We start from the raw sequence: 11,422 nt of genomic DNA, 5'->3' as shown, positions 1-11,422 counted from the left end.
AGAGCACAGAAATGGCTCCTGACCTCCAACAGGGCAAAAACTTGAAGATTCTCATTGTGTTGGTACTGATCAATTCTATTTCCCAGCTCTGACTCAGACAGAGGAATGTCCTGACTTATGAACAATTCTTTCATATGAATATGCAAATAATCTCAGACATCTGGAGTCAAATGCAGACCAAAGTGTCCAGAGAACATTGCCCAAAACCACAACCTCGCTCAAAGCCCTCAGACTACATCCTCCATCATGGAGTGGAGCTGGAGAGTACTATTCTTGATGGCAGTGACTGCAAGTAAAGTCCCCAGTCCTTAGAGGGAAAAGGGGAGCAGGGTCAATTAAGGACTGGTATCCACTGTTGTTCTCTCCCAATAGGTGTGCACTCCCAGGTACAACTGACCCAGTCTGGGGCTGAGGTGAGGAAACCTGGAACATCTGTCAAGGTCTCTTGCAAGGCTTCTGGATACACTTTCACCAGCTACTACATGCACTGGGTGCGGCAGGCCCCTGGAAAAGGCCTAGAGTGGATGGGATGGGTTTATCCTAAAAATGGTAATACAAAGTATGCCCAGAAGTTCCAAGGAAGAGCCACCATGACTGCAGACACATCCTCCAACACAGCCTACATGCAGCTGAGCAGTCTGAGTTTTGAGGATACAGCTGTGTATTACTGTGCAAGAGACACAGTGAGGAGAAGTGAGGGTGAGCCCAGACAAAAACCTCCCAGCATGGAAAACAGAGGTGGTTGAAGTTGGTGCTCATAACCAGCAGAGGGCGAGCTGACCACATGGACACACATTTGCTCTAGGAACAGGTACAGCTGGATATTTAGGGCTGTTTTTGTTTGTTTGTTTGTTTTGTTTTGTTTTTCTGCCAGAGTCAGGAACTTCCTCTCCAGCTGTCAATTACTTAGAATTTTATATTTTCAGTGTTGTGCCTACCATCCACATTGCTTAATAAGATAAACACATTTATAGATTTTAAGTGTAGGAATACTCTCACAGGAACTAAAAACAGGGTAGAAAAGAAACAGAACTGGTGACATCCATGTCTTTGATCCATTTGGATTTGATTTTTGTTTCTGGTGAGATAAGTTGGTTCAAGTTCATTCTTCTGCATGTTATAACCCAGTTTTCTCAGCACCATTTATTGAAGAGAGCCTCCTTCTTCCATTTAATACTTTGGGCCCCTTATCAAAGATTAGACATCATAGGTGTGGAGGTTTAGATATGGGCTTTCAATTGAGTTACACTGGTCTGTGTGTCTATTTTTGTTCCAGTACCAGGTTATTTTGATGATTATGGCATTATAATATAGTTTGAGGTCTGGGAGTGTGATGCCACCATTTCTGTTTCTTTTCCTCAGTATGGTTTTGGCAATTCTAGGTGTTTTCTGGATCCAGATAAATAAATGTAGTTTTTGTTCTATTTTCTTAATGAATCTTGGTGGAACTTTGATGGGTATCACACTAAATTTGTATATGGCTGTGGGGGAAAATATTCATTTTGATTATATTTATTCTTCCAATCCATGATCATGGGATGTCTTTCCATTTCTTTGTATCAGTTTCTATTTCCTTGAAGAGTGACTCATAGTTTTCAGTATACGAGTCTGTCACTTCTTTGGTAGGCTTTGCTCCTAGGTATTTTATTTATTTTGTTGCAACAGTGAATGGGAGTCATTTCTGGATGTCTTCTTCAGTTTTAGTGTTTGCATAAAGAAATGCCACTGACTTTTGTACATTGATTGTGTAGCCTGACACCTTGCTATATTGCCTAATAACTTCCAGTAGTTTTCTGCTGGATTCTTTAAGGTTTTCTATGTATACTATCATGTCATCTGCAAATAGTGAGAGTTTGACTTATTCCCTTCAATCTGTATTCCTTTGATTTCTTTCTCTTGCCTGATTGCTATGGCAAGAGCTTCCAACACTATGGTGAAGAGTAACGATGATAGTGGGCAGTCTAGTCCCTGATCTGAGGGGAAATGCTTTCAATTTATGTCCATTGAGTATGTGTTGTCTGTTTGTTTGCTATATATGGATTCCACTGTCTTGAGGAAATTCCCATCTATTCCCATTTTTTGTAGAGTTTTGAGCATTAATGGGTGTTGGATTTTGTCAAAGGCTTTCTCTGCATCTATTGAGATAATCATGTGGTTTTTGGTTTTGCTTTTATTGATGTGGTGAAATGACATTGATTGACTTATTTACGTTGAACAAGCCTTGCATTCCTGGGATGAATCCCAGTTGGTCTTGATGAACAATCTTTTTAATATACTGCTGTATCTGATTGGCCAAGACCTTGTTTAATATTTTGGCATATATATTCATCAAATATATTGATCTTTAGTTTTACTTTTTTTTTTTTTTGCTGTCTCTATCTGCTTTTGGTATCAGGGTGATGTTGGCTTCATAGAAGATGGGAGGAAGTGTTCCTGGTTCTTTTATCTTATGGAAAAGCTTTAGAAGAATTGGTATTAACTGAAGGTTTTGTAGAATTCGTTTGTGAAGCCATCTGGTCTAGGACTTTTGTTGTTGGGGAGATTCTTAATAATGGTTTCAGTTTCTTTGTCTGTCATTGGTGCATTTAGGTTTTGTAGTTCTTGGTTCAGTTTTGGAAGGGCATATGCTTCTAGGAATTCTTCCATTTCTTCCAGATTTTCTAGCTTGGCGGTGTATAATTCTTCATAGAAATTTTGCATGATTTTCTGGATTACTTTGTTGTCAGTTGTGATATCTCCTCTATTGTTTACAATTCTATGAATTTGAGTCTTCTCCCTTTTTTGTTTAGTGATTCTGGCTAGGGGTTTGTCAATCTTGTTTAATTTTTCAAAGAACCAACATTTGGCTTCATTGATCTTTTGTATGGTTCTCTTATTTTCAATGTTGTTTATTTCTGCTCTAATTTTAGTGATTTCTGTCCTTCTGGTTGCTTTAGGGTTCCTTTGTTTCTCTTCCTTTAAGTCCTTAAGTTGTGCAGTAAGGTTGTTTATTTGGATTTTTTTCTTGTTGTTTAATATGTGATTGTATGGCTATGAGTTTCCCTCTCAGTACTGCTTTAGCTGTGTCCCAAATATTTTGATAGCTTGTGTCTTCATTTTCATTTGTTTCCAGGAACATTTGTATTTCCTGCTTGAGTGTCTCTCTGACCTAGTGATTCTTAAGCAGTATGTTGTTTAGTTTCCGAATTCTGTGACTTTTAATAATTTTCTGTTTGTTGTAAAATCATGACTTTAAATGTAATGCTATTTTGAGTGTTATTACAGGGAAACATTGAGCCATTTTTCACAGTTAGACTTTAGAAACATCATGGCTGAGGCAGAGCCAAGATGGTGACTTGAATGTAGCAGCACTCATTGGCTCTGACAACCACTGCTAGAACATCTTGAAAACCCTCAAAATAGTGTTACATTTAAAGTTGTGATTTTCAAGGAGATATTAATGTTAATCTCCTTACACGAAACATGCGCACACACATCAGATAACCAATCACAGGCAAAAAAAAAAAATGGGGTCATATAAATCATTATTAAATTAATAGGAGAGGGGGAAAATGGATTGGATGTCTCCAACTTTTTAATTCACAGACTGAGTCTTTGAAATGTTGACTCTCTTAAAAGCTTACACAAGGGAGAATAGAAGCAACCAGTGGTATTACTCTATAATACACAGCTATATACAAATAATATCAAAGGACGTAGATTATGATGATGTTGTGTATGATATAGCAAATCCTAACAAAGGGATTTTCAAAGTTAACCCAATTGCCAAATAATTTTGTTACATCAATAACTATTTATTGCCTTCTTAAACCCTAAGACAGCGGGAAAGTCCTGCTTCCTCTATAAAGCCCTAATTTCCCCAAGTCCTGGAACCTCTAGGGCTCTAGACCTCAAATAAATCTCTCTCTCCATTGTTACCTGTCATGTCCATCAGGAACAACAATAGACCCCTCTGTTGGCCCCCCATAGGACCTTGCCCTCAACATGGATAAACAATGGAAGAGAATATTGCATGCTCTGAAGGGAGGCTGAATAACATACTCTATGTTCTACTTGAGAAACATGGGTCCTGAAACTGGGGCAGCTTAGAAAGTTCCTACTTGGAAAAAAAAAAAGTTCCTACTTGGGAGTCCTGCAGTAGTGCAGTGGGTTAAGCATGCAGGTGGCATGCAGGTGGCACAAAGGTAAGGACTAGAGTAAGCCCCCAGCTCCCCTCTTACAGTTTTTGAGCCCCCGGCTCCCCACCTGCAGGAGAGTTGCTTCTCAGACAGTGAAGTAAGTCTGCAGGTGTCTATCTTTCTCTCCCTCTCTCTATCTTCCCCTCTTCTCTCCATTTCTCTCTGTCCTATCCAACAACAACAACATCAATAATAATATAATAATAGAACAACAAGGGCATCAGAAGGGAATAAATAAATAAATAAATATTAGAAAAAAAGAAACTGTTAGGAATAGGAGCTGAAATCTTTAAAAAAAGAAAGGAAGGAAGGAAGGAAGGAAGGAAGGAAGGAAGAAAGAAAGAAAGAAAGAAAGAAAGAAAGAAAGAAAGAAAAAGAAAGTTCCTACTAATGAACACAGAATATGAGTTCAGATCTACAGGGATGCAGATATGCTTCTAAGCTGAATATGGTCCCCATATAATATCAAATTGATAGGGTTTACAGTCAGCAATGTTTATACTTATTTCCCATAATTGGGAGCTACTATCTTCCCTGAACCAACTTTCTGGTCTTTTTACATCACACCCTCCCCCCCAGACAATAACTTGGTTCCACCTGCATATCAGATGTCAGGCTCAGGAAAAAAAAAAAAAAACTAGACTAGTCATAGACTTTTTGAAATATAACTAAAATAGGACTACCAACTATCTACAAAATGGATACCACCCCCCAACTCTTCATATGAACTATTCCAGCCTTTAGGTTCATGATTATTAAACAATTTGTTTCGCTCTATATATTAACTCTTTTTTCAGCCATCATGTTCCAGACACTAGCATGATTCCAACCAGAGTTCTGTGGACCCACCAATGTGTCCTGGAGCCCTGCTTTCCCAGAACCCTGCCACATTAGGGAAAGGGAGACAGACTGGGACTATGGAACAACCTGCCAATGCCCATGTTCAGAGATGAAGAAATTACAGAAGCCAGACCTTCCACCTTCTGCACCTCACAATGACCCTGAGTCCATAATCCCAGAGTGATAAAGAATCATAAAGCTATCAGGGGATGTGGTGAGATACAGATTCTGGTGGTGGTAATTGTGTGGAGTTGTACCCCTCTCATTCTATGGTTTTTATCGGTGTTTATTTTTTTATAAATACTTTTTAAAAGTCTTCATTTGGTGGATATAATACACAGAAAAAAACTGTATGAATGTGATAGTTGTCTTGTTATTTTTTTAAATTTCTTTTATATTAATTTATTTATCTCCCTTTTGTTACCCTTGCTGTTTTCATTGTTGTTGTAGTTATTATTGTTGTTGTAATTGATGTCTTCATTATTGGATAGGACAGAGAGAAATGGAGAGAGGAGGGGAAGACAGAGAGAGGGAGAGAAATACAGACACCTGCAGACCTGCTTCAAACATGTGAAGTGACTCTCCTGCAGGTGGGGAGCCAGAGGCTTGAACCGGGATCCTTTAGCCGGTCTTTGTGCTTCGTGCCATCTAGGCTTAACCTGCTGTGCTACCACCCACTCCCGTCTTGTGATTTATTATCCCCTCCATAAAGTTATTTACAAAAGAAAAAAAATGGGGGGTTAGATCCCAAGTAATTTTTGAAAATATAATGGAAATTGGACATTGTTTCATAAACTCTGATTATTTATTTATTTATTTATTTATTTAAGAAAAGAGAAATTAACAAAACCATAGGATAGGAAGGGTACAACTCCACACAATTCCCACCACCTGGTCTCCATATCCCATCCTCTCCCCTGATAGCTTTCCCATTCTCTATTGACAATGGGGATTTGTATCCACATTATGAAAACAAGTCTAGTCAGCAATCTAAATGCATATCCAAATATCTATGTCTTATAACTATGGTTACAATAACAAGTGTTGTCCTATTCTAGAAGAATTTTTAGTTGGAAAGATCAATGACTACATTAAGTAAAGTTCTTGGTACATGTGTAAAATTTCTGTTTATGCAAAAGAAAAAAAAAGATAATAACTTTTAAGACAACCTATGTCCTCCTTCATAGTCTGCCACCTGACACTAGGACTTGAAACCCTCTCTACCCTATGGTCCTTTACTTTGGTGGAATATACGAAGTCCAGTTCAATTTCTAACATGTTTCCCTTTCTGTTCTAAATACTTATGACTATGAGTGAGATAACAACCACTATATGTTGTTGGGCACATAAATTGCTTATGGATTTTAATTATTACAATATGTGGTGTTACTTTAAAGATGATTATTTTGGTACAAGAACATTCCTGTGCACCTTCTATGAAGCTAACATCATCCTGATACCAAAAGCAGATAAGGACAGAATGAAAAAGGAAAACTACAGACCTATATCTCTAATGAACATAATGGCAAAATATTGAAAAAAGATCTTAATCAAGCAGAAACAATTGTATATTTAAAAGATTGTTCAAAGATGGCAGCTAGGAGACAACAACTGGTGTGACCTCTGGAAGGAAGCTGCTTTCAAGCTGGGTAGGATATTTGGGACAGTGGTAGAGGGGTAGAGCAAGGGTAGTCAGGGTGACACCAGAGGAGATTACTATAACCCACTCTTAGGCTGGCAGAAAGATTGAAGAAATAGGAACACATCTTTGTGCCTTCTATGAAGGCAACATCACCATGATACCACAAACTGATGGGGGCACAACAAAAAAAAGAAAGCCTACTGACCAATATCTGTCATGAACATATATGCCAAAATATTGAAAAATATCCTAACCAATTGGATACAGTAGTATATCAAAAAGATTGTTCATCATGACCAAGTGGGATTTATCCCAGGAATGCAAGGCTGGTTGAACATAAGTGACATAAGTCAATCAATGTCACTTACCACATCAATAAATGCAAAAAATTTTAAAAAGCATGATTATCTCAATAGATGCAGAGAAAGCCTGTGACAAAATCCAACACCCATTAAGGCTCAAAAAACGGGGATAGATGAAGAATTCCTCAATATAGTGAAGTCCATATACAGCAACCTACAGCCAATATCATACTCAATGGACAAAAGTTGAAAACATTCCCCCTCAGACTGGGGACTAGACAGGGCTGTCCATTATCACCATTACTCTTTTCAATATTGTATTTGAAGTTATTTCCATAGCAACCAGGCAAGAGAAAGGAATCAAAAGAATACAGACTGGAAGGGAATAAGTGAAACTATCACTATTTGCAGATGATATGATAGTTTGCATAGGATAACCTAAAGAATCCTGTAGAAAGCTACTGGAAGTTATTAAGCAATACAGTAAGGTGTCAGGCCCCAAAATCAATGTACAAATATCAGTGGCATTTCTTTATGCAAGGCTATTCAGAAATCACTTCCATTTAGTGTCTTAGCAAAAATCAATAAAATGTCTATGAATAAACCCGACCAAATAAATGAAAGATTCGGGAGTCGGGCTGTAGCACAGCAGGTTAAGCGCAGGTGGCGCAAAGCACAAGGACCGGCATAAGGATCCCGGTTCGAACCCCGGCTCCCCACCTGCAGGGGAGTCGCTTCACAGGTGGTGAAGCAGGTCTGCAGGTGTCTATCTTTCTCTCCTCCTCTCTGTCTTCCCCTCCTCTCTCCATTTCTCTCTGTCCTATCCAACAATGACAACAACAATAATAATAACTACAACAATAAAAAACAACAAGGGCAACAAAAGGGAATAAATAAATAATAAAATAAATATTTAAAAAAAGAAGTGAAAGACTTGTCTACAGAAAACTATGAGTCACTATTCAAAGAAATATAAAATAATAAAAAGAAATGGAAAGATATTCCATGCTCATGTATTGGAAGAACTAATGTCATTAAAATGAATATTATATCAAAAGCCATATACAAATTTAATGCAATACTCACAAAAGTCCCACCAAGTTTCTTAAAAGAATAAAACAAAAATGTGAATAAGCTCCTAAACTGAATATGGGCCCCAGCTCAGATCAAATGGGTGGGGTTGATAGCCAACAATATTTATATAACTTTCCTATATTTTGGAGTTAATCTCTTTCCTGATCCAATTTTCTGGTCCTTTCTGGCCCTTTTCCAGCCATGACATCATTTCCCCAGACAATAACTTGGGTAAATCTGCATATCAGATGTCAGGCTCAAAAAAAAAAAAAAAAACTACTATAGTCATGGGCCATTTGGAATATAAGTAAAATAAGCCTACTAACTATCTACAAAACAGAGACCCCAAATTTCACCTGCATTATTCCACCCCTTAGGTTCATGACTAGTGAACAATTAGTTTAGCTTTATATGTTAACTCTTCTTTCAGCCACCAGGTTCCAGATGATACCATGATGACAACCAGATATTGCTGGGCAGACAAACCAAATAATGTGTCCTGGTGTCCTAGTTCCCCAGAGCCCCACCCCACTAGGGAATTAGAGAGACAGGCTGGGAGAATGGATGGACCTGTCAACACCCATGTTCTCACTAAGCACGCAATAGATATCTTGCCATTCTATTCTGGCCTGTAGTGTTTTGGATCTCTTTTGTGGTGAATATGATGTTCATGTCCTCTGCCCATTTTTTGATGGGGTTATTTGTTTTCTTGTTGTTGTGTTTGACAAACTCTTTATATATTTTGGTTATTTGCCTCTTGTCTGATGTATGGCATGTAATGATCTTCTCAGATTCTGTGAGGGGTCCCTTGGTTTGGGTAGTGGTTTCTTTAGCTATGCAGAAGCTTTTTAATTTGATGTAGACCCATAGGTTTATGCTTGCCTTAGTCTTCTTTTTAATTGGACTAGTTTTATTAAAGATGTTATTAAAATTTATGTGGAAAAGAGTTCTGCCAATATTTCCTCTGAGTACCTGATAGTTTCTGGTCTAACATCCAAGTCTTTGATCCACTTAGAATTTAATTTTGTATTTGGTGAAATATAGTAGTTAAGTTTCATTCTCCTGCATGTTTCAACCCATTTTTTCCAACACCATTTGTTGAAGAGACCCTAATTTCCCCATTTAATAGTCTGGGCACCTTTGTCAAAGATTAGATGTCCAAAGCTATGGGGGCTTACTTCTGAGCTCTCAATTCTATTCCACTGGTCAGTGTGTCTATTCATGTTCTAGTACCAAGCAGTTTTCATGACAATGTCCCAATTAGAGATCTGGAAGTGTGATGCCTCCAGTTCTGTTCTTTCTTCTCAAGATTGCTTTGGCAATTCTAGGTCTTTTCTGGTTCCAGAAAAAAAAAAAAAAAACATTTGTATCAGATGTTCTATTCTCCTAAAAATGTGGTTGGGATCTTGATGTGGAAAGCATTAAACTTTTATATGACTCTGGGTAGTATATTCATTTTGATAATGCTAATTCTTCCAACCCATGCACATGAAATATCTTTCCACTTCCTTGTGTCTTTTTCAATTTCCGTGAGGAGTGACTCATAGCTTTCAGTATACAAGTCTTTCACTTCTTTGGTTAGGTTTATTCCTAGATATTTTATTGTTTTTGTTGCTATAGTAAAAGGAATTGATTTATGGATTTCAACTTCTTCTAATTTAGTGTTTACAAAGAGGAATTAAACTGACTTTTTAATGTTAATTTTGTAGCCTGACACCTAACTGTATTGCTTGATGATTTACAAAAGCTTCTTGCTGGATTCCTTAGGTTTTTCTATGTATACTGTTGTGTCATTGCAAATAGGGAGAGTTTAACTTCTTCTCTTCCAATGTGTATGCCTTTAAATCCTTTGCTCCTTCTTGATTGCTATGGCCAGAACTTCCATCACTATATTGAATAGTAATGGTGATAGTGGGCATCCATGTCTAGTATCTGTTCTGAGAGGAAATGCTTCCAGTTTTTCACCATTGAGTATGAAGTTTTCTGTATGTTTGCTATATATATAAACTCCACTATCTTCAGTTTTCCATCTAGACCCATTTTTGTAGTGTTTTGAACATAAAGGAATATTGTATTTTTTCAAAGGCTTTCTCTGCATCTATTGATATGACCATGTGTTTTTTTGTCTTGCTTTTGTTGATGTGGTGGATCATGTTGATTAATTTATGTATATTAAACCAACCTTGCATCCCTGGGATAAACCCCACTTGGTCATGATGAACAATCTTTTTAATATACTGCTGTATCTGATTGGCTAGAATTATGTTGAATATTTTAGCATCTATGTTTATCAGAGATATAGGTCTGTAGTTTTTTTTTTTGGTTGTGTTCTTGTCAGCTTTTGGTATCAATGTGATGCTGGTTTCATAGAAGCTGGGAGTATTCCAGTGTCTAAAATCTTCTGTAAGACTTTTAAAAGTAGAGGTATTATTTCTTTGAAGTTTTTGTAGAATTCATATGTAAAACCATCTGGTCCAGGATTTTTATTTTTGGGAAGATTTTTTTTATTTTTTCTATTTAAGAAAGGATTAATTAGCAAAACCATAGGGTAGGAGGGGTACAACTCCACACAATTCCCACCACCCAATGTCCATATTCCACCCCCTCCCCTGATAGCTTTCCCGTTCTCTATCCCTCTGGGAGCATGGACCCAGGGTCATTGAGGGTTGCAGAAGGTAGAAGGTCTGGCTTCTGTAATTGCTTCCCCGCTGAACATGGGCATTGACTGGTCGGTCCATACTCCCAGTCTGCCTCTCTCTTTCCCTAGTAGGATGTGTCTCTGGGGAAGCTGAGCTCCAGGACACATTGGTGGGGTGTTCAATCCAGGGAAGTCTGGCTAGCATCCTGATGGCATCTGGAACCTGGTGATTGAAAAGAGAGTTAACATACTGTTGGTATGCTTCTAAAAACCCCTTCTGTTTCATTTGGTTTAAATCCTCCCTGCTTAACACTGCATTCTATTTACATAACACTGTATTCTATTTACATAACCTCTGTTAACAAGCACCACCTTCCTTCCAGGGCATTGGTGGTTTAGTGGTAGAATTCTCACCTGCTCCGCCCCCTCTCCTTGTCATACCCTAATTTTCACCAGTCACTTTTCTCTCCACCCTCTCTGTGTCACATCCTGTTCCCGCCCTACTGGGCTAGTATATTTATAAGGACAAGATTGTCTGTAGTTTTGAGTTTATCTTAGCTTGGTATAGATTGTGCTGCGTCCTGCATGAATAAAGAGATACTGCATACAACCCAGCCATGAGTCCTGGGTCGTCTGTCTCCCATCAATGAAGATCAGCCCGACATATGGTGCCTGAACAGGGACTGACATAGGCCCTGAAACAGGGACCGGCACCGATGTGGGACCTAACCTGCCCATCGCCCAGATA

General features: G+C 38.2%; 1 gene segment (V, D, J or C); it reads left to right on the top strand.

Moving 5' to 3' along the window:
- The first annotated feature begins 204 nt into the window (after positions 1–204).
- On the top strand, positions 205–767 carry LOC132532800 (immunoglobulin heavy variable 1-3-like). The segment is given in 2 exon segments: positions 205–292; positions 373–767. Coding segments are annotated over 2 exon segments (420 nt in total).
- Positions 768–11,422: the final 10,655 nt, after the last annotated feature.

This window comes from Erinaceus europaeus, chromosome 14 (assembly GCF_950295315.1).
Source record: "Erinaceus europaeus chromosome 14, mEriEur2.1, whole genome shotgun sequence".
Classification (NCBI taxonomy): Eukaryota; Metazoa; Chordata; class Mammalia; order Eulipotyphla; family Erinaceidae; genus Erinaceus; species Erinaceus europaeus.
Note: the sequence above shows the minus strand (reverse complement) of the source record. Positions and strands in the feature narration are given on the sequence as shown.